At 33.4% G+C, this 25,430-nt stretch overlaps 1 protein-coding gene across 1 annotated transcript in view; it reads right to left on the reverse strand.

Annotated features, from left to right (window-relative positions):
• Positions 1-25,430, reverse strand: part of LOC125671920 (thioredoxin domain-containing protein 11-like) — a 42,452-nt gene that overhangs the window by 11,765 nt on the left and 5,257 nt on the right. Inside the window, exons 4-13 of the mRNA XM_056163629.1 lie at positions 23,296-23,402; positions 23,017-23,110; positions 20,232-20,344; positions 18,099-18,167; positions 13,174-13,305; positions 12,304-13,053; positions 9,359-9,407; positions 9,070-9,224; positions 8,868-8,980; positions 7,812-7,892 (exon numbers count right to left, since the gene is read on the reverse strand). Coding sequence (XP_056019604.1) covers positions 7,812-7,892; positions 8,868-8,980; positions 9,070-9,224; positions 9,359-9,407; positions 12,304-13,053; positions 13,174-13,305; positions 18,099-18,167; positions 20,232-20,344; positions 23,017-23,110; positions 23,296-23,402 — 1,663 coding nt within the window. The remainder of the gene's footprint in view (positions 1-7,811; positions 7,893-8,867; positions 8,981-9,069; positions 9,225-9,358; positions 9,408-12,303; positions 13,054-13,173; positions 13,306-18,098; positions 18,168-20,231; positions 20,345-23,016; positions 23,111-23,295; positions 23,403-25,430) is intronic.

The following is a 25,430-nucleotide window of genomic DNA, read 5'->3' on the forward strand; positions in this document are numbered from 1 at the left end:
GAAGGTATGTTGTGACCTTGACATTTGACCTTATAATCCTACCATCTATAAGTGTCGTTAGTTAACCCTGCTGTATAAAGTATGAAAGCTTTATGTTGAAAACTATTGAGGATACTGTGTCACAATGAAAGTATAATGATGGACAGATAAACAAACAGGAATGTCAGACAGTTGGATGAACAGACAAAATGATTTCTATAGGGATCAAGCAATTTCAATGTGGGGCCCTAATAATTTCACTGAAGTCATTGACGTCACTGCTAAGAATTTATAGGCAAATGATTTGGTCTTTCAAATTTCCAAAGGGATTGTAGAAGATTTATCAAAGCCAACTCAGTTTAAGTTCACTGACCTGAATAATCACAATTTCTGATAAAGTTCTTCATGATATTTAACATGAATGATAATTTTTGTGTTTTTAATGTTTCTCTTGGGTCGATCTGTGCAGAACATAATTTTTTTCACACTTCAATTTTTCAAAGAAGAATACAGGTAAACATGACAAATACCCGTATTGTATGTGTGTAGGATGACAAATACCCGTATTGTATGTGTGTAGGATGACAAATGCCCGTATTGTATGTGTGTAGGATGACAAATACCCGTATTGTATGTGTGTAGGATGACAAATGCCCGTATTGTATGTGCGTAGGATGACAAATGCCCGTATGGTATGTGCGTAGGATGACAAATGCCCGTATTGTATGTGTGTAGGATGACAAATACCCGTATTGTATGTGTGTAGGATGACAAATACCCGTATTGTATGTGTGTAGGATGACAAATACCCGTATTGTATGTGTGTAGGATGACAAATGCTCGTATTGTATGTGTGTAGGATGACAATTGCCCGTATGGTATGTGCGCAGGAGGACAAATGCCCATATTGTATGTGCATAGGATGACAAATAGGCCTGTATTGTATGTGTGTAGTATGAATGGATTATCAGTGAGAGCTAAATTTTCAAACACAAAGTATGGGTATCAAAATCAATTGATACTCAGTGAAAACCAACATGATGTAAATAAAGGTACCAATCAGAAAAAAAATTGTCACTCAACTCTTTGTTAACCAGTGAATTATTATTTTTTTTTGAAAGATGTAGTCTCATAACTGAAACGGTGTGTGCATACAAATAAATTGTGTTAGGGTGGTATGAAAATTTGTGTGCACACACCATTGCAGTTATGGGACTACATCTTTCAAAAAATAATGATTCAATGCTGATGTTTACATTTTTTAAACCTCTTTTACCGTGAGCATCTTTCAAATATATCTTAAATCTCCTGCCTAATTCTTTCAGTAAGTAGCGATTAACGGAACAGCCATGGAAAGCAAAAGTATGATGTCATGATGTGAAAGAAAAAGAGAGCACAATGCTGAAAAAATACAAGAGGCCCATGGGCCACATCGCTCACCTGAGTCACCTTGGCCCATATCTGAAGACTTTCCATACATATTTACATGTAAAACCTAAGTTCCTATTGTGGCCTCAACCTACCCCTGGAGGCCATGATTTGAACAAACTTAAATCTACACCATGTCAGGAAGCTTTCATGTAAACGTCAGCTCTTCTGGCTCGGAAGTTCTTGAGAAGAAGATTTTTAAAGATTTCCCCCCATTATATTTCTATGTAAAACTTTGATCCCCTATTGTGGCCCCAATCTACCCTCGGGGGCCATGATTTGAACAAACTTAAATCTGCATGGTGTCAGGAAGCTTTCATATAAATCTCAGCTCCTCTGGCTCATTGGTTTTTGGGAAGAAGACTTTTAAAGATTTTCCCTATACATGTATATTTCTATATAAAACTTTGATCCCCTATTGTGGCCCCATCCTACCCCCAGGGGCCATGATTTGAACAAACTTGAATCTGCACTATGTCTGGAAGCTTTCATGTAAATGTCAGCTCCTCTGGCCCAGTGGTTCTTAAGAAGATTTTTAAATGGCCTTGCTCTAATTTGGCATTTTTGTGATTATCTCCACTTTGAAGGGGACATGGCCCTTCATTTAACAAACCTGAGAGCCCTTCACCCAAGGATGCTTTGTGCCAAGTTTGGTTGAAATTGACCCAGTGGTTCTGGAGAAGAAGATAAAAATGTAAAAAGTTTACAACACCGACGACGACTGACAACAGACAATAAATTTTGATCAGAAAAAATAATAGTCCAATTCTTGAATTGATTTTCAATTAATTATCATAAACATCAACTTATTAACAAAGTTGTACAATCTGAACTGGGTTTGAACAGTTCATATCTTTTCAAATCTATCTATAATTGTAAACAATGTAGGAATAGTCACTATAGGTGCTAATCAGCCATGTTGTCACTTTGAGAAATTGAAAGTACAATTACTGAAAGAAGAATTGTTGAAAAATCCCACACTTGGATTAATTTCTTGTGTTTGTTTAGTGATAATAACCACATTAGAGGTAAGATAAACTTCTCTAGCCCATCGAATGAAGTGCACTCGTGTTGTCTGAGACGGGAATGGACTACAAAGCTGTTTTCATTCTTCACACATGCAGCCGAGCACAGAAACTGGTAATTTTGTCTGTAATAATAATATTATAGGGGTCTATCCCATACCATCCCCTTAATAAGTGGTAATAATGATTTTCTTAGTAAGTGGTATGTTATAGACCCCTACTATTATTACAAAACTGCCACTTCCTGTGGGCCAATATGCCAGATGCAGACAACATGCTCGACAGTGTTCATACATCAAACAGATTTATAGTAATTCAGTCTTTGCATTTATAAGCAAATATACTTCAAAACTCTCTAATGCATTTATCACAGGATGAAAGTAAATGTAAATATAGTATATATAAAGTTTTATAGGTATCATGTACATTTACAAAGTCTGCAAGGCCAAGGTTAATATCAATATTTGACAACTAAACTCGACATATTTCATGAACCAACCTTTAACCATGTTCCTTTAAGTGATGAAATACTGTATAATGGGAAATTAACAAGATGTTTTAATTTCACTATGTTCACGGTTTGTTATTAACCCGTGAAATCAAGCCCATAGTGAATAATATATCAAAAATAGTTCAATAAATTTTTTAATCGAAATTTTAAAAATAGATTTTTCTACAACGTGAAATTAAACCTATCGCAACTGTGCCTTAGTAACAAATCATGAAATTTTACTCGAGTCCGTGGAATTAAGCAATTAACTTACAGTGCTAATACAAAGACTACTTATTATACATACGTATAAATCTCTTAGCTATGACCATATTGATTAAAGCTGTGGGTGATATCATGGTGGCATATAAAACTGAATTCATACAAGGTGTAGAGTTAAAGACAGCTTGCTCAGATGACACAAGTATCCAAAGGAGCAATTACTCTGTAACATGCAGTACAAGCAATGCATCAGAAATATCTTGTCTATCAATAATGCAATTTCTCTGTTAACATGCAGTATAAGAAGTGCATCAGAAATACTTTGTGTATTAATAATGGAGTGCCATTACACAATCACTTCATTTCTGAACATGAAACATGACAGTCAATTGTCTTTCTGAACCAAACATAACCTCTGATCATGTACTTCATAAATCACACAATTAGTCTTTTTGACTTGTAATCAATATCTCTGATTCCTCTGTTTATTCCCCGATCCCTCCCCCTGGCTTATTGGTTCATTTACTGCACTAGATGTCTCCCAAGCCACCAGCTATTTAGTCATCTCCTGTCAAAGCAGAAGTGTCTTTCTACAATTCTTCATTAAGATTACGGTCTTTATTTCATAAATTATACCAATGAAAAAGTGTTTTGTAAATTCAGTATGACACTAGTCTGTGTTGCGCCCCGCTGAACATTTTCCTCATCTGTTACCAACACTTGACATCTGATATGGTCTGTTAATTAGCTTAGTACAATATCTCTTTATACTTTGTGAATGAAATGCATCTGTTGCTTTTGATGAAAAGTATGCAGGATTGATTACTCCAACAAAAAGAATGTAGAGTTTCATGAGACAGGTACAACCCTTCACACCATGTGTGAGATGTACACAGACTACCCATAATTCACACCATGTGTTACATCACAGAGATCAGCAATCTCCCTAAGTCTCGTGTTATCTCGCGACACACGGTACTTCTGTAAAAATACACACATTGATATAAAAAAGTTCAAATCTTACAAACCCCATCACCAACATTTAATACTTATTGATGTTGAATCCAAGTTTTTCTAACTAAAAGCGTCTTGGATTGCACATCTGCTAAATACTAAATCCAGTCTCTTAACATTTCTTGAACATAAATTTCAAAAAGAAAATCTATTGCTGAGGAATATAATTAAAACAAACTTAAGAGATGTAAAAGAATATAAAGATATGACATTTCTGCCGTTGTTCTATAAAGAAGTAATTTGCGCTTTTAACAAAACTAAAATGATTAAAGATATCTCTATGACTACTTCAGACGAATTCTTATCTTTACCAATTTGGAAAAATAACCTATTTCAGTTCAAAAACCATCCAATTTATTTTCCCAATTGGGTCAAGTCAGGAGTTCTATACACCAAAGATTTATATGATAACAATGGTGTATTTAGAGATTTAAAATATTTTCAAGATTTAATCTCTCATAGAAACAATATTATCTGTGAATACTATATTTTATTTTAAAAACAATGTTCAACCGCTTTACTCGTATATTTGAATGCAAAAAAGCTCCCTATATTAATATTAAAGACAACATGCATGTATTATTTAAAGGAAATAACTTTGTAAATATATTGAATATCAAATCATCTTTCTTCTATAACATATTAGTTGATAACAAGTTCATTAAACCAATCACAAAAAACTTTTGGACGGAAAAGTTTGACATTCCGAAATCTTTATGGAAGACAATTTATCTCTTAAAAGTCGCAAAAATTTCAGATAAACAAATATCAGAGTTTAACTATAAATTGTTACATAAACTTTTGAATAATAATCTGAATGTTAGCAAATGGAATCCAAATATACAAAAATATTGTGAAAACTGCAGTGAAATTGAAAACATAGAACACCTTATTTATGCCTGCAGAACGTCCAAAAGAATATGGAAAAGGATTAATAATGTACTAAATCTTGATATTTCTTGGAAACATATCGTCATAGGCTTTTATAATGAAACAAATCTATCAGAGGCTCTTAATATTTTTATTTCTTTCATTGCACTGAAGATTTATAAATATAAAATGAAATGTAGACTAACTGAAACCTCTTGTAACAGTGAAAATTTATATATCTCAGTGAAATGGGCTTTAAATACATATCAATACATTGCAGAAAAATCGTATTCAAATGTATGTATTAAAAATATATTTAAGAAAGTTTGTACAACTTTTGATACTTCTTGATTTGAATTTTGTATATGAGAGGCCCGATGTGGAGGGAGACGGCTCCTTCACATTTTGTTTACCTGGAGGCAATTGGACTCTTCCTGTATGTGGTAGTGTGCCTTTCAGGTAAACAAGGGTAGCCTTTCATGCGATAAATAATAGTGTTTTTTGTGTGTGTGTATTTATGAATAGTATGACTTGACAATCCAATCTAACTATTGTAAACTTTATTGCACGAAATTGCATTATGTTGATAAATTATTTATATATTTGTTGATATTGAATTAAATAAAAGATAAAAAAAAAACCCAACATTTAATACTTGATATTTTCACATGGTTTGCCAAAACCAGCAAGAATGCTAATAATTTGCCTAATTTTGTTTTTATATTAATACACGTAGTATAGTTGTTAATCATTGAATCATTCAAAAACTTGTCCAATTTATAATAGGAATGAAATAAACTTAATTTACCATCAATTTATCAAACTAATGAATAGAAATTAATAATCAATAGGTGGGTGGGTAACATATTTTAAGGATCAAACATACTGCTGAAGGCATTGCTTTTCTCTGTTGTATATGTCTCCAGTTACATCCACAGATGCACCTCATCACACCATGTGTTACACAAGCATTATTAAGTGCAGTGCTACATCATTTTACTATTCCATTTTTATCAATGACAGTTTTTAAGTGCTTCGTCTCTACAGATTTCAATTCCCACTTTAATTTTGATGTGAAAAGACCCCCAACAACAAGGCTCTGTCTCTTAAAAGATAATGAGCGAATCTGTTACATGTATGAAACCTACCAGATGCACCCAGAAATTTCTTAAAGGCTCAATTTCAAATCCGGATTCTTTAGTATCCTTTACATGGATTAGGAAAAAGACATCCAATATCTTAAAACTGTCTGCAGGAAAAAGTGACTACCTGGTAGTTTATATTCCAACAAAGATCACATTAGTCCAAAAAAAAAAATAATATAAATATTGATCTATCTTTACCACTTTGCTGTTTCATTAAAAACAACATTGTAAATAAAATTGACTTTAGACAACATACCTTCGGGAAAAAAGCGAGAGCACTGAAAATCTAATGGGATAATTTAGACAACATTGTCTTGACACACATCGACAACAATCTCATAAAACTTTTTCAAGTAACTGGACACCTACACATACTTGACTCTTTTAACTTAAAAAGTTATTTTTTCAAACTCCATGAAGAAAATTCACTGTACTGATAGAAATTGTTTTGTCTTTTAACAGTGTCTCTTCATGTTTCTAATTTTTCTTTTGTCAAGTGACCATACTTCTCTTTACTTTTAACAAACTATATGTCTGTTGTTAACAGCCATATCACACAATTTTTAATTAGAAAAAAAGAACTTCTGATATGACATGAACCTATATCTATAAACACTGCGGGAACATTTCTAGTCTACAAACACTGTGGGACATTTCTAGTCTATAAACACTGCAGGGACATTTCTAGTCTATAAACACTGCGGGACATTTCTAGTCTATAAATACTGTGGGACATTTCTAGTCTATAAACACTGCGGGACATTTCTAGTCTACAAACACTGCGGGGACATTTCTAGTCTATAAACACTGCGGGGACATTTTTAGTCTATAAACACTACAGGAACATTTCTAGTCTACAAATACTGCAGGGACATTTCTAGTCTACAAACACTGCGGGGACATTTCTAGTCTACAAACACTGCGGGGACATTTCTAGTCTACAAACACTGTGGGACATTTCTAGTCTATAAACATTGCGGGGACATTTCTAGTCTATAAACACTACAGGAACATTTATAAACACTGCAGGGACATTTCTAGTCTATAAACACTGTGGGACATTTCTAGTCTATAAATACTGCAGGGACATTTCTAGTCTACAAACACTGCAGGGACATTTCTAATCTATAAACACTGCTGGGACATTTCTAGTCTATAAACACTGCGGGGACATTTCTAGTCTATAAACACTACAGGAACATTTCTAGTCTACAAACACTGCGGGGACATTTCTAGTCTATAAACACTGCGGGACATTTCTAGTTTATAAATACTGTGGGGACATTTCTAGTCTATAAACACTGCGAAGACATTTCTAGTCTATAAACACTGCGGGGACATTTCTAGTCTATAAATACTGCGGGACATTCCTAGTCTATAAACACTGCGGGGACATTTCTAGTCTATAAACACTGCGGGACATTTCTAGTCTATGAACACTGCGGGGACATTTCTAGCCAAATGTAGGTGAATGATGTTGATCATTGATCTTGAAAGGTCTTAAATAAAATTATTTATCCAGAAAATCACCTCAGAAATAGAGAGCTTTCAAAATGGACATTCTGAATAATAGTGATGGCTGGCACTGAATTGTGGATTTGGGGAAACAGAAAGAATTGTAATACTGATTTTGCTTACCTCTGAGCTGGGAAGAAGAGAATTGTGGGATATGAATCCAATGTGAACTCCCACTTGAGATCATTTTTGTCTGCATCAATTCTAAATAAAGCAAGCATTACCTGTTAAAAAGTTAAATAACCTGTAAATAAGAAATATAAGATCTCTATAAAGTAGGGCATTTATTTCATTGCAATATGGCATAGCCCCTGCAAGTGTTACTGGAATCAGAACACAATGAATTTTGGAGTACTTGAAAATAAGAACATATGAATCCAATCTTAAAGGTAAAAATAGCTCCCCCCCCCCCCCCCCCCCCCCCCCCATGCAAGAGTCATCGAAATCAGAAACAAAATATAAAACAAGCGCTAGTTTATGAGGAAATTAAGAGTGTCCTTTCCAATGATCGTAACCTTTAACATTAACATTTCTTGAAAACCAACAGGGACCCAGATCAAAACCAACAGGGACCCAGATCATTCTGCAAGGTTTCATTCTAAAGAGCAAATGAAAAATTTAACAAAAAATGTAACATACATGCATCTTGCTCAATTTTTGGAGGGGGGGGGGGGATTTTCCCTTCTATTACCATGACATTTTATACTAAGGTTTGGAAACCAAAAAGAATCATATCTTCACGCAAAGTATCCATTCCTGATTGTCTTATAAAAACTGGAACAGAACTGTTGTCTAAATTTTGTCCACAAGAAATAACAGATTTCTCTATGACTGACCTTGAACTTTCCCCGTAACCTTCACAACCAAAAGAAACCAGAGTATCTTATAACTCCTGCAAGTTTCACTGAAATGTATACTTTTAACCCATAGGAACCAATGTTTTTATACAATGAATCATTCCTGCAAGACTGATAAAAACTGGATAAGAGCTGTCTTTTAAACCTTGTATACTAAACCATACACAGATGCTTGCAGATGAATGGCCAAGTTTTAAACTATATTCCTCCACAATGCTCTTGTAAGGGAACAATGAAAAGACAGAGTTATGTACATGTGCAATGTATATGGAATGAGAGACTTAAATTCAAGTCACAGAAATCCTTATTTAAACAAAGATACCTTGCAAACATCAGATCCCTGGAAGAGGAGAAATATGTTCTTAACTGAAGGTACGTGTGTGAGAAACTGGAACAAAAACCACACCACTTGGCAGTCATCAATAACACCACATCCTGAAAAAGAATTCAAACTATCTAATAAATCTATAGTTTTAAACTCACTGAACTGAAAAAAAAAGCTCTTCTTCCTCCACAATGGTTACCTTTTTGGACTGCATGACAACAGAATGGAATGTCTCAGAAGTAACTTCCTGTACGCAGACATTGTCATGTGACTGTGTATCACAGGAGTGCTTGGGACTCTCGGAACGCAGATGGCGCTCTAATGCACTTTCTGTATAATTCTGAATGAATCTTGCTGCAAGATGAAATCAAAATAAGTGTATGTATAAAACATTTGCATTCTTTACAAATTTTGTAGAACTGCGTTATGAAGCAGAAGTTGCAATAATAAACAAAGTGCAATTACAATGTGACTTAAAATATACTTACCCAAGACTTTTCTAGAGAAGGATTCCCTGAGAATATAATTAGCTTCATTCTGAAAGTAAGAGCATGCTTGATTATGACAACTGTAGTGATAATATAATTTGCTTCATTCTGAAAATAAAATTACAGTACTTCTGCGCACCATTCTTCAGATAATTATATTGACTTGTCAGATCTCTATATCGATTTGCCAGAAACTTGTAATTACAATTGCGCATTAACTTAAAATAGGATCTATCGACATGTCAGAAAATATACATTGATATTAAAGAACTATTAGATGGCAGTTAATGGCATTAAGATGCCTTTCTAGACCTTTATCTGATGAGTCAACATAAAGATCTGACACATTGACATAAAGTTCAAGCAAGTCAATTACGTGCAAGTAGCAGCTTTATTCATATTTTAATTGGCCCTAATTATGATTATAGTCTATAGACAATCATATAGGATTCAAGTGTTGATATGAAATGATTGTTCAGATAACTTTAGCATTGAATCCTGAGTGTACTATGTATCCTCTCAAAATGTCAATCATTACTGTATATGTAGTTATTTTAGCGAGATTCATATTTTCCCACCTTTGTTAATGAAGCAAGAGTGCAAATTCATGGTTGAGATAAAATATAAAATCCTCTATCTATTCATTATCATATATACAAAAGAACTGCTAAATGAGCCTGAATCATACAAATGCCATATAATATATATTAATGGAGATTCAACCAAATTTTGAATAATTAAATTGCTAAAATAAATATACCCACAGGGACTGATTTTCTAAGCATATAAGCATTTCAGCTCTCTGAAATTGTGGGTATTATGTGTGAACCATGATGAAATTGAAAAGTTGAATCTTTTATCTACATGTTGCAAGTATGGTTCATGCATGGTGCCCATGACTTTTAAGCATCAAACTGCCAACAAAATTGACATTTTAGACAATTTTCAAGGTAAGTCAACAAGAAGTCCACGGGTCACCATGCTCACCAGAGTCATCTTGGCCCTGGTGTTCTTCATCAGAAGATTTTTACCCTCTTTAATACAATGACAAATTTTGATCCCATATTACGACCCAAACCTAGCCCCAAGGGGTTATGATTTTACCAAATTCAAATCCACGCATCATGGGGATGTTATAATATACAGACCCTGAAACGTGCTACTACACCTTAAAAACGAACCGAACCTTTCCGTGCAAGAAACGAACCGTACCATTCAAGAAACGTACCGTACCGTGCAAAAAACGAACCGTACCGTTCAAGAAACGTACCGTCCCGTTCAAGAAACGAACCGTATCGTTCAAAAAGCGTACCGTACCGTGCAGAAAGCATGCAGGATAATATTATGCAAACCCCGCCCCCAAAAGCCCGAAAGCGTACCATACCGTGCAGAAAGCGTGCAATTTATGTCACGTGACCCACTTTTTCAGCCACAGTATATTATTTTCACAATGGCGCCCGATGGGAAAGGAGGTCATAGACTATCGCTGGCTATTCGAAGCATTATCCTCAAACATCACGAATCAATAATTTTGACAGATCTTTTTCTCTTCTACATTGATAACGACCCATATAGATAGATGTAGATTGGCGGATTTATTATATACACTAATAAACAATTTTTAATTACATCGACAGAGAAATAGATACATACGTGTAAAAGAATGTAAACAAGTTAAATTGATGCAAAGCATCAAATCGGCCGCAAAAAATTATTCATTTCAGCATTTTCAAGTATTTCAACAATATATAGAAAAGGTATATGAAACATTTTTATTGCAAACTATACACTTGCCTTACTTTTCTGTTAATTTTTTTTAATTCAATTTTCAGTGATCAAAAATAAAGTCAGGGAAATGAAAATCGGACTTCGCGTGATAAAGGATAGGAATATATATGTATTATCATCATTTTATTTGATTCAAAGACAAATGCAACAGATATCTAACATTATTGATTATGAATGACTGAATGCTGACAAAAAAGGACGTACAAACTTCACGTGCAGATATCCTGGATCTTTCATAATGCCGATGATAAATCACAATAAATGTGAAGTGCAGAAAATAATCATTGTGTCATTTGCGACTTTAGTGTATTCAAAACAAAATTCACTTCTTCTTAAAAACTTTTCCAATTTAGGCACTGTAATTTATATCCGGAAACTTAATACGCTTTGTTTTTACACTTACGCACGCCCATGTCGGGGAGCAGTTCATGTAACAACTTTTTATAAAATCGTAAATTAATAAATGTCTGATGAGAAATGAAATACAAATTGAAACGTAATAACAACCATTAAGACTTAGACTTAAGCAAATTCTAAAAACTTTTATTCATAACTTTTATGTACGTTATCAATATGGAATTATTCCATCGAAGCAATCAAAAATAACGTCTCATTTCCCCATGTGCACATTCTAACACAACCACAAATCCTGCAGCCGATAATCAAAGAGCCGAATAAGACCGATCGAGTGAAAACAAACTATCGAAACGTACAATTTATACGAAGTCAAAGCGTTCAGGCCACGCCCACCTCATTAATAAAACGTACAAACCGTTCACAAAGCGTGCAGCTAGTTTTAGCAAACCGTACCGTGCAAGAAGCGTACCGTACCGTGCAAGAAACGAACCGTACCGTTCAAGAAACGAACCGTACCGTTCATAAAGTGTACCAAACCGTACCGTGCAACTGGTGTAGTAGCACGTTTCAGGGTCTGTAAATATGATTAACATGGCCTTGCTGTTCAGAAGATTTTTACATTGATTTTACACCCTATTTTCCAAAAAAAAAAAAACAACAACCAAAAACCAAAAAAAAAAACAAAAAAAACAACACAACTTACTGAGTAAAAGCTATTTTCCCCAGTCATTTGAGAAAGGGAAAAAACCTCAAAATTGTAATTCAGGTCCAATAAAACTGGTAAAATTTAATATATTTACCTTCTTATCAATAATTATCACAGAAGGTTTTTGAACTGCCACAGAACTGGGAATACTAAGTTTCTCTAGTAAGGCTGAATTTAGTGAGCTATCTAAGAAAAACAGATTAAGTGTTCTGTTTGTCCTGCAAGCAGAGCCAGTAAAATTCACAGGAATGAAAATGGCATCAAAGTCACTACTAAACTGGTTTGGCTTCAGTAAATTTTGAGTTTTTTGCAGTGTCATTTTCTTGCATATATTTTTCTTCCATGAAGATTCACTTTGGCGAACAAATTTATCACTGCTTCTTCTGGATGAAACGGAAGCACAAGTCTTGTAGGATAAATCTATCTTACATTCTCGACAACACAACGTCCTATATTCATTGGTATTATAATTTTCAAATGTGTCTAAACAAAACGGAGTCTGGATACCACTACCGAAAACTGCATCCTCAGCAAAAAAAGAAGATAATCCAAGGTTACATGGCTGGGACGAAGCTGGAGTTAATTTCTTCTCCATGTATCGACAAAAATCACAAATTTTCTTGGAGTTGTGTAAACCGTTGTCTGCGCCTACAAGTGATACACAACAGTTTCTGTCTGGATAAGAGAACTGGCTCTCCTGCACATCATGGAAATTTCTACAGAGAGTCTGTTGGTCTGCGTAACTATGGAGAACGCTGGCTCTGTCTCTCATACTCTGACGGAGAAAAAATTCCAGGTATGGCACCTGATGGCAGTAGTGGTACAATAGGCCAACTTCCCTCACCTGTCGAAAGAATTCATCAAAAGTAGCGACACCTTAATTCACAACTGATAAAAAAATCAAGGGCAAACATGTGACCCATTTTACTGAGAGCATAGTAAACATGTTGATTTTTTTTTATACCATATTTAGATAGTAGTTCGTGTGGTACACATGATTCACCGGAGCAAACACCAGAACTGCTGGCCCTTTACCAATGGCTGTTGACAGCTCCAAGCTTTTGTATCCCGGCAAATTAAGCCATTGTACGATGGGCTACAAAGACACATTTCAAATCCAATAAAACAAAAATATCTCACCAATGTGTTTACATTTAATACAATATAACATCTCAGGGTGAAGGCATTCATACGAAAATCAACATCTATTTATGATGAAGTGAAATTCAATTCTATCTGGAAAGCAAAACAACAGCATGTATTTTTCAGCTGCAAAGCAAGGAATGCTGTTTTCATGGCTTTGAACACAAGGATAAATATTCGCTGTTACAAGCTACAAGTGAGCATGATTTTAAAGACGCAACAGATCATGGCCCAATGGGTGTGAAGGAAAGTTTCAATATACATGTACCTCAGGTTTACGTAAGGAATTCTCTCATAGATGCCTGGCAAGAATTTCTTTGTCTAATATTATGATTCACTCAGAAGCTTTCCATAGTCGTTTATTGAAGGATTAGAAATTTTAACTAGTATATATAAATGATAAATTTTTCACCTGCATGTAAAATATCATGATCATATTCATCTGTTAACTAAGAAATGTAATGCTCTATGTTCCAGCATTAAATATGCATGCTTCACTTTGAAATGATCTGCAATTTAATATTCACAAAAGAAAAAAATGATCCCTCTCAAAGTTGCTCTAGACATGAATGTTATAATATCCTAATGGCTTCATAAGATTTCTCTTGAAAGAAATTTTTACCAATCCTCAATTTGAATGTTTTCACCATAAAATGTAACACAAATCTGTTAAGGCAAGTTTGGGAAATATTACTTCATTTTACTACTTCAATTTCCCAAAACATGGCTAATGGGTGTAATAATCTGCTTTTCTGCAATCCCACTATATCATTTCACTGAAAGATGACTCTTTTAAGAATCCTTTTATTCTGCTCTTCTTTGCATGTTTCTATGATACCTTGGTAATAATGAGTATTGAAAAACACTAACAGTATGTTTTAATTGCCATCAAAAATTAATTTCTTTGAAAGTAGAACTCCATAAAGCAGCAACTCACATAACATTTTAAGATGAATTGGTCTCAAATGACTAAAAACTCTAAAAATCAAGATGTCATAGAAAACTTTACTATTCTAACATCCCCAGAAGCAGAAAGCAAAGTTTCAACATCTGTTAAAAGCGAAAATTTACATTAATTTACACGTCACATTATGACATTTAACATTCCCATCTTTTATGTCAAATGGGACGATAAAGTTTTATTGCCTCACATACAACTAAATAGGTCAATCAAAGAACTCCCAAGTCACATTGTTTCATACAGCTCCCAGGGAAACAATGGTGTAGGATTACTGACATTCGGAGGGCACATTATGGCCACAAAGAGGCCACCAATAAATCAATTATCCCTAATGATGTTGAATCATTGTTATTATCAAAGGAAGTATAATTTTCCTTCTGCCAATGCCTACAAAGTCCATGTTTCATCCAAAATAGCTAATGTGAAAGATTTTAATACTCTGAGGAAAAATTTGATAAGCTCTTGTTTCATCTTGCAACATGGTCTTGAACACTGGCAGAACATGAATGGTTCAATAACAGTTACATCCCTCTAGCAGTATTTAACAAGATGAGTACAGAGGAAGATGGTTACTCAGAAGAAATATTTTCAGATGTCCCTCCGTCACATCCATAATCTGTTCAATGACAGCCCTAACTTCATTAATTGATAAAAAGATATACTTCTTTACAAGATCATTTAGAGACAGCAAAACTCTATCAAGGCCCTGTGATGTATCGGTGACATTTTTCAGCATTTAGCATGTCTCTCCCATAAGGACTTGGATAAAAGATAAATTATAGTATTTATTTAATAAACCATATGCTTAATACTTATGTTATACATGTAATACCCCCAGTAGAAAGTCTTTTACTATCCACTCGTGGTATCATAACATACTCTTGAAGAGTAAAAGGTTTATTTTAAATAATTCATTATATCTTTATTTAAGTACCTATGGTCTCTCCAGGTTTCAAAATTTAATCAGCTCTTGCAACTCAACAAATCCAAGTTTTGTGAAAATTCTAATTAATACACACTGCAATCTAATTAAGATTTGATCCTTTGATCCGCTCACCTACTACTGCTTCACAAAGCATCTAACAACTCCCCATTAGAGGTCATCTCAGATTGAACTTTTGCATTAACCAATCAGTGATTACCTTCAAAATCTTGGTGATGGTATACTTTCAGAACGATTAAATTTTTAACATTATATAAACGATTTTCAAGATTCACAAAGATAATTATTTTTAGAAAACAGACAAAAAAAATATGGATTTTTCTTTTGACGCTTGACAGTCTAAGAAACTTCCCAATAATCCAATCATAGGAAATGAATCAACTCTGTACGCAATTAAAAGAGACTATATTGAGCCGGTAGTCCAATTGTAAGGACTACCTTTGAGTGATTTTAACAATGGGAAAAATCATTTTTCAATGATATAGCAAAAAATAACATGGGCCAAAAATGTCCCAATATGCAGTATATAATATAGGAAATAAATTTCATTTTTGAAAATACTTGAGGGTATGAACTGCAACGCCATCATACTTCATGAAGTGCAATAGGGCTTGGTGAAAAGTATACCAAGGTGAAGAATTGCAGTTCATAACCTCATGCATTTTCAAAATGAAATTTGTTTCTAATAATTGACATTTTAGTTTCATTTTTTGTTGGAATAATAGATGTATGAAATAATTCTGAATTCCTTCGTGCATTGTTTACAACTGCAGTGTATTTGTGAGGAAATGCCTGTCATTACAATTTGTAAAGATATCAAAGGCAAAATCATCTGAAATGTAAATAATAAGTAAAACATATGGGTATTTCCTGAGAATAACAGGTCACTGTGTTTTATGTATACTTGCATGCATACAGTATTGCTGTAATTCTTAATTACCGTGGTACATCTAATGTACACATCAGTTATTATAGTACAATTTGTAAGTTTTTTTTTTTTTTTTTTATTGGCTCTTTTTGGACATATATTATCATATAAACAGGATGTTACATGCAACTTCAATATTTCAACAAACATGTTAAACACTGTGTGAAAATTAATAGCAATATTGTACAATTACTTTGAAGATAAAGAGAGACTAGTATATGAAATATGCATAACTAATTCATTTAAGGAAGATACATCTTACATTGAAATTATTTTGTCTTCTATCTTTTTCCATACTTGGTTATAATAATCAAGATTTCTTCTGCCACAATAAATTGATTTTTTAACAAACAGTTTTCTTCTCAAAAATTGCAAAAAAATATATAAAGAAGGACCACTGTGCCCTGTATCTGAATTAAACACAAACTGTATATAATATTTAGAAAGCAGTATACAATAATTCAGACTTTCACACTTTTCTTCATAAAATCCAAATATTATGTCTTGATAAGAGATATCATTTATATAAGTAATGTTTAATCTATTCCACCAAGTTTGGAAATGCTTCCAATAAGTACCAACATATTCACAAAAGTAAAACCTGTGCTCTATTGTATAATTTGTAAGTTACTGGTACATATAATAAACAGAATTGTCAACAAGTAATTCCAATACCAAAGACTAACTTAAAAATAGATTTTCGAATACTCAGAGAGAAAATAAAATCCTGCATGTTTTAATGCTGTTATCATTTCAGTACCTTTTTATTCAATGCTTTATTTCCAGATCTTAACAAAACAACAGAGCATCAGAATATGACAGTTATAAAGACATGTAAGAAATATTACTTCAGGGATTTTAATTATCATAAATCAACTTACTGTTTGTTCATTTTAATTTTTATAAATCACCTTACTGTTTGGTAATTCTAATTAACATTGATTACTTTTAATTACTGTTTGGTAATTTTAATTATCATAGATTACCTTACTGTTTGGTAATTTTATTTATTATCATAGATTACTTTACTGTTTGGTAATTTTAATTATCATAGATTACCTTACTGTTTGCTAATTCTAATTATCATAGATTACTTTACTGTTTGGTAATTTTAATTATCATAGTTTACCTTACTGTTTGCTAATTCTAATTATCATAGATTACTTTACTGTTTGGTAATTTTAATTATCATAGATTACCTTACTGCTTGGTAATTTTAATTATCATAAATTACTTTACTGTTTGCTAATTTTAATTATCATAAATCACCTTACTGTTTGCTAATTTTAATTATCCTAGATCACTTTACTGTTTGTTAAATTACCCATCTAGTTGAATTTTAAATTCTGTCTTGTTTTGACAACAATCCACATCTTCACACTTCAGTGAAGGGATATCGCTCAGCTTGTTACAGCGCCTGGGGCACGCCACGTGTGGAAACTTTTTACATTAAAAAAATAAATTAAATACAGTTTAATTAATTCCATAATTAATTAGCTAACACAAAATTTAGTGCAGGTTCGTATATTGGCTGGAACAAACCTGCCATAGCCAAAGTACAAAGATACTCTATTGTATTAAGCTTTCTTCACATCACCACATTATTTTCTTGAACAAAACTTCAGTGTCTAATGATATAATATGTGTTATACATTATCCTTCTTTATTATCTATTATCAAAATACTAATTCATCACTTTATCATAATGGAATTTCCCTTTCTCTTACTAAATAATGACTCGACCGGAAAATCGGGCGAGTGACCGCTTACCTACAATTGATCAATTTGACAACCCTATAATAATAGGCACATAAAACATAGTCTGTCAAGTACTCAAGCAGAGGGTCTCGATTCAGCTCCTAAATATTGAATGGATGCTATACACAATTCAACTGTACAACAATATACTAATACCTGTTCCTTGTAATGAAGAGCCCACTTCCAGATATTGGAACTTGTCATGTTTTTTGTCCTTGGATACAGCTACAAGTAAAATTAAATACTATCACAATCTGCTTTTTACACTCGTTCACACACTATAAATTTACGAATGTCTTAAACAAATAACTGTGAAAATTGATGTAATTCATTTTTTAATTCACATATACTTTAATATAGTTTTTATTTATTATTTGAATCAATTTCATCTGCAAAATTTATTTGTGACAACCCAATATATGCCCTAGCTACTCCGTGTAATTACATGCATTACAGAGTCGTAACAGACTGACACATAACTACAGTAGTTACATGTATTACAGAGTCGTAACAGACACATAACTACAGTAGTTACATGTATTACAGAGTCGTAACAGACTGACATAACTACAGTAGTTACATGTTTTACAGAGATGTAACAGACACATAACTACAGTAGTTACATGTATTACAGAGTCATAACAGACACATAACTACAGTAGTTACATGTATTACAGAGTCGTAACAGACAGACACATAACTACAGTAGTTACATGTATTACAGAGTCGTAACAGACACATAACTACAGTAGTTACATGTATTACAGAGTCGTAACAGACTGACACATAACTACAGTAGTTACATGTATTACAGAGTCATAACAGACACATAACTACAGTAGTTACATGTATTACAGAGTCGTAACAGACACATAACTACAGTAGTTACATGTATTACAGAGTCGTAACAGACTGACATAACTACAGTAGTTACATGTATTACAGAGTCGTAACAGACACATAACTACAGTAGTTACATGTATTACAGAGTCGTAACAGACTGACATAACTACAGTAGTTACATGTATTACAGAGTCATAACAGACACATAACTACAGTAGTTACATGTATTACAGAGTCGTAACAGACTGACATAACTACAGTAGTTACATGTATTACAGAGTCGTAACAGACACATAACTACAGTAGTTACATGTATTATAGAGTCGTAACAGACTGACATAACTACAGTAGTTACATGTATTACAGAGTCGTAACAGACACATAACTACAGTAGTTACATGTATTACAGAGTCGTAACAGACTGACATAACTACAGTAGTTACACGTATTACAGAGTCGTAACAGACACATAACTACAGTAGTTACACGTATTACAGAGTCGTAACAGACTGACATAACTACAGTAGTTACATGTATTACAGAGTCGTAACAGACACATAACTACAGTAGTTACATGTATTACAGAGTCGTAACAGACTGACATAACTACAGTAGTTACATGTATTACAGAGTCGTAACAGACACATAACTACAGTAGTTACATGTATTATAGAGTCGTAACAGACTGACATAACTACAGTAGTTACATGTATTACAGAGTCGTAACAGACACATAACTACAGTAGTTACATGTATTACAGAGTCGTAACAGACACATAACTACAGTAGTTACATGTATTATAGAGTCGTAACAGACTGACATAACTACAGTAGTTACATGTATTACAGAGTCGTAACAGACACATAACTACAGTAGTTACATGTATTATAGAGTCGTAACAGACTGACATAACTACAGTAGTTACACGTATTACAGAGTCGTAACAGACACATAACTACAGTAGTTACATGTATTACAGAGTCGTAACAGACTGACATAACTACAGTAGTTACATGTATTACAGAGTCATAACAGACACATAACTACAGTAGTTACATGTATTACAGAGTCGTAACAGACAGACACATAACTACAGTAACTGGTTGACAAAGAATACACTAAAGAGTTTAAGATTAAATTTGCATATATTTCTTCTACTTGAAATGGAAGCTTGTCAAGAGATTTAAAAATGATAACCATTTTTATATGTTAAATTTTTCTTGCTGGGAACTAGCTGCAATAATGTAGCCCTCTCAGACTTTTTTTTTCGGTGGTGGTGGTGGTGGTGGGGGGGATACACATCAGAAAAAAAATCGGAGAGGGCTACATTATTGCACAGCTAGCTGGGAACATGCATTGACATCTTCCCTCCAATGGATGAAATATTGACAGGATGTTACTTGAATTATACAGAGTTATTCCACTTTGACTGGCCAAGTACATACCAAGGATTGATTGAAGGTCCTGATTATAATGATTTCCTCAGTGTCTGTCATACCAAGCTCATCGGCCAGATACTGCTGGGTGATAATGCCACATCGAATCGGCTGGAGGGGGTCTGTGATCAAACAATACTTATAAGAGTCCTCAATAAACATTCAATTTGTAAACCCAAAAACTTTTACAAGACCTCTCAGCTTTCAGTCTTAGTAAAGCCACTTTATATAAGATGCATTTTTATTTCACACTGTACTTACTAGCTGTCAGAATTTAGTGTTACTTTTGCTCGTTCTCAGCATTCAACCATAGGCAGGATATGAACATGTGATAAAAATATGATATGTCAAAAAATAAACGTCATAATAGTGGCTGCTGTCGCTTTACTAACTATGACATCATAGCCTACTAAAATATATTGTTATACCCCTTTAAAACAGTTCCTATGTAACACCTTATGAAAGAAAGTCCAACATTTCGACTGTTCTGGCAACTGTTGGACCGGGAACTGTTAAAATCTACTGTTCAAAAAGACTGTTGACCGATGATGTCATATGGCGCTAACTCGAGTTATGTTTTCCAGCATTTTGCAGCAGCAACGGAAGATGAAATTCAATTATTTTTTCAAAGTAGGGACAGGAAGAACGTAAAAAATTATTTGTTCATCATTTTCTAGAATTAACTGTATAAAATTAAGTTTATATATTTTTATTTCATTCTTGTTAAAGCTGTTATACGCAAGTTATGTGTACATGATTCTTGGTCTGCTGATTTGTTTACGTAATGGCGAGGTTCACTGATTTGACTCCTGATGATATACAGAATTCATTATATGAAAAGTAGAGCAGAAACACGAAAAATATAACTATCTATTAGGATATTGGGTATATTTTCTTTTAAACTAGTGGAATCGGTGATAAATGTATGTGGTCTTGATGTAATGTATATAGATTACATTTAAATCTTTCATTAAAAGAGCCATGTAGTTAAATAATTTCATAACTTATTTAGTAAACAGAAGATTTATTAATTGCTAACGTCATTTTCCGTCAAAAAAATGTGACATTAGCAACAATTTTTTTAAAAATAAAATTAAAAGTGAAAGGAAAGAAAACTTTTATAATTCTATTTTTTTTTTTTTTTTTTTTTTTTTTTTTTTTTTACATTTTCTTGATCCTGAGTGTTAATATTTTTAGTTTACCTAAAAAAAAATCACCACAGTTTGGCACTTTCAAAAGACATTCCCAATGGGAGTCAATACAAACCTTTTTCATGGAATATGTCTTATGTCCTCGAACCCAGTCAATAACTGTATATTATGTCTTGTAGTAGTCTATGATGTCATAGCAATTTTAGGGATTTTTTTCTTCATTTTTCTCAAATTTTTCCACCACTCCTCCTTTGAATATGATTAATTGTTTTTTATGTCCCTCCTCCTTTGAATATGATTAATCGTTTTTTATGTCCCTCCTCTTTTGAATATGATTGATTGTTTTTATGTCCCTCCTCCTTTGAATATAATTGATTGTTTTTATGTCCCATCAAGAATTTTTTCATATTCAGACATTACCAGCTGTAGGTGAACCACAAATTTAGACCTACATGTAGTATGCTTAGCGCTCAGTGACCCTATTCACAAAATATCTGATGACTAAGATCAAAATTTACAAACACTGCAATTTTCTTATTTTTCATTTCTTGTAGACTTCCTTAATTAATATGTAATGCACATCCATGGTTTATAATGACCTTGTGATTCAGTATTTGATTATCAGACAGATTATTTTTTCAGAAAAGATTGAAAAATATACAGATTTGTATAGTTCTCTGAAATTCTTAAATATAAACACTGAAGGTATACCATTTCAGTATATACGATGAAAAATGGCAGTTATAGTAGTGGAAGAGCAGTTGTAGAGAAGAAGACTTTCGAAAATTGGTAAATTTTTGATAGTTTTTGCCCCACCCCTGGGGCCCCAGGGGTGCAGGAGTCCTGAAATTTACAATTCATGTCCCTGTTGTCCCAAAGATGATTCATACCAAGTTTGAAAAGAATTGGAATATTATAGTAGTTAAGAAGAAGTTAAAAGTGTTCCAATTGTTAACGGACAACAACCAATTGCAATAGGTCACCTGAGTTTACCTTAAAATTATTGAAAAGTTTTCCATTCCCAATAGTCTATGCAAGTTTTAGACAGAAATTGATTTCAGAGAAAGTTTAAACAAGACTATGAGGTAATGTTAATCATTTTCACTGGTTTTCAGGGAAGATAACTCTTCCTTGCCCAAAACTCATTTCAATGACAAAAATCCTTACATGAATTGGACATCTTTGTATTTAGTCTCCCCTTTACTATGATTTTACCAAGTATGAAGAAAATTCATTGGAAAATTCATCATTCAGTGAGTTTTTTAAGCCACTGCCCTGCTTATCCTTAAACTTTTTCATATACTGCAACATGAAATGTTTGATATTTACATGTGCAGTGAATGAAACATCAGTGTTAATTCAAGCAAATCATTTAAATTTTAATCAAGTCGTGGCATGTAGAGACTAGCGATAAAAAAAAGTTGCATGTTCTGGTCAAGCAAAGGTACCACTAAATTCTGGCTGGGCCGTATATATCACTATACTACGAGGAAAATAACTACCGACATCGCTCATGTGTGTCTTGTAGATGTACATCATCGCAACCCCACTGTCAGTCTCGCTTCAGAAGGAAGACACTAACAATGGGCTTCCAATGATGCTTTAAATGTAATTCATTAACAAAATCATCTGTAAAAATTTACTTTTCTCCAGCAATCTCATTGCTGCATAGTAAAACTGGATATATCCTGGGGGCTGTGGTGATGAATTGAAATCAAAAAATCCAATGAGGGAATTCTACAAGTATAAATATATATTATGCATATATTTTTCAGTAAGAACAGCTTTACAGAATAATCATTATATCTAAACAGGAGTGTGAGACTGTTTCATTATGGAAATCATGACCGTGTGATAATGGTCAATTAGTTACATTGCCCAATGAAAAAGCCAGCATATTTGAATTATGTAAAATTACTTACATCTTCTTTTGAGACAAAATTCAAAATCATGTCCTCCGAGTACAGAAAGGTCAAAGGATACATAATTTCTTCTACAAATCGGACAATATACTCTGCTAACAGAGGGCCTACAAAACAGAATCAGATAAACGTATTAATTGTGATTAACAGAGGGCCTACAAAACACAGAATCAGATAACATATTAATTGTGGCTAACAGAGGGCCTGCAAAACACAGAATCAGATAAACGTATTAATTGTGGCTAACAGAGGGCCTACAAAACACAGAATCAGATAAACATATTAATTGTGGCTAACAGAGGGCCTACAAAACACAGAATCAGATAAACGTATTAATTGTGGCTAACAGAGGGCCTACAAAACACAGAATCAGATAAACGTATTAATTGTGGCTAACAGAGGGCCTACAAAACACAGAATCAGATAAACGTATCAATTGTGGTACACGTACAATACAACAAAGCATGGACTTTAATGTTGATAAGAACAGTCATATCAATGACAGTCATTTAAGAAATGAACAGCACTTTTGAGCTGTTCATGGTCAATATGAATGGATTTGAATTTGAGGCAAATTCTGTGAATCGCATTAGTGATTCACTAACGCGATTCACAGAGAATTTGCCTCAAATCCAAATTAGTTCATATTGACCATGAACAGTTCAAAAGTGCTGTTCATTTCTTATATTTATATTTATTTACTAAATCACCATTTGTTTACATTGTTTGTATAAGTCAGGAAATATTTTGTTGCATAAAACGAACTCCTAAAATCCACCTATGTCACAGTCGTATTGTGGCGTACGTCAAAACATAGACATGACGTCACACTTTAGCCTGCCTTTTATCAACATCGTACTGTATTTTGGAGCTAGGAGACCACAAGATCTGGATGATAATCCACATAAGTTCACAATCTTAATCCAGGGTGGGACTTTGCGAGATCTTTGTAACACATGTTGTATTTTTTCAAATCATTACACTCTCTCCGTCGCATGGTTTAAACTAGTTCATAATCCGTTCATAGTCAATATAAACGGATTTTTCACTTGCTGAAATTGGTTGGTACATAGAGGAAAATGCGATTTGTAATATAAATATAAGTTAATCAATCAATTTAAAAGATAGGTAAAGCATTGTAACGAGATCTATCAGTACTGAGTCTGTAGAATGCAGTCAGTGACGTCATGGTTTCAAATATCAATCCCCAAAAGTCTTCATCATATATTATATTAATATTGCATGTAGTTGAGGGTAACATTGAAAATTTTCACCCCAAGAAAACAATTGTCAACCGAGGTGTAGCTTGATGTACATCTTGATTACATCTTGGTTTCTTGAGGGTTGAAAATTTTCGCTAGAGTTTTTTTAACAGGACTAATACATATATCCCTGCGATAACACACTGACAACTGGGTCTATTTAAGAAACTGTTAATTGAAACCTCTATCTGGAAAACCTTTGACTTGTAAATTTCTGTTACATACATGTACACTGTACAATTATTAAAATCTTCAATCTTTAGGTCATTGAAGTATTTGAAGTTGCTTTGACTAAGCATCAGAGCATCATGACACACCTTTTAGTCAAAAAGACGCCTGTGTTACTGGGTAACAAGATAAACATTGTAAAATTATTGCTCGTATCAAATCTTAAATCCTTAATTTCATTGTCCTTGAAATTTTCAAAGTTGCTTTGGCTGAGCATCAGAGCATCATAACACAGTTTTTAATCATAAGACACCTAGCTGTGTTAATCTCCCAACAAGATGGTAGCAGATGTACATGCATGGACGAGCTGTGTTGATGTTACAGCTTGTAATTGGGTGGCAAATTGTCAACATTGGAACTACATTTGGAGTGATCACCCTTTGATCCATTAAAAAAACAAGTATCACATTTTGAAAAAATATGGATAATCAGCATCATGATTATAATAATGTTATACTTTTTGTGTACTATGTCAAAATAGTAGTTAGGGTTTTGACAAACAGTGAACTTCCCTTTGGATCATGCATTACAGTGTATTTGTCAAAACCCTGACTAATAATTTGGCATTGTATATGAAAAATGTAACATTAATATATAAATATTTAACTTTTCTACAAATGTTATTAAGGCCAAAGAAAGTAACAA

This window comes from Ostrea edulis, chromosome 4 (genome assembly GCF_947568905.1).
Source record: "Ostrea edulis chromosome 4, xbOstEdul1.1, whole genome shotgun sequence".
Classification (NCBI taxonomy): Eukaryota; Metazoa; Mollusca; class Bivalvia; order Ostreida; family Ostreidae; genus Ostrea; species Ostrea edulis.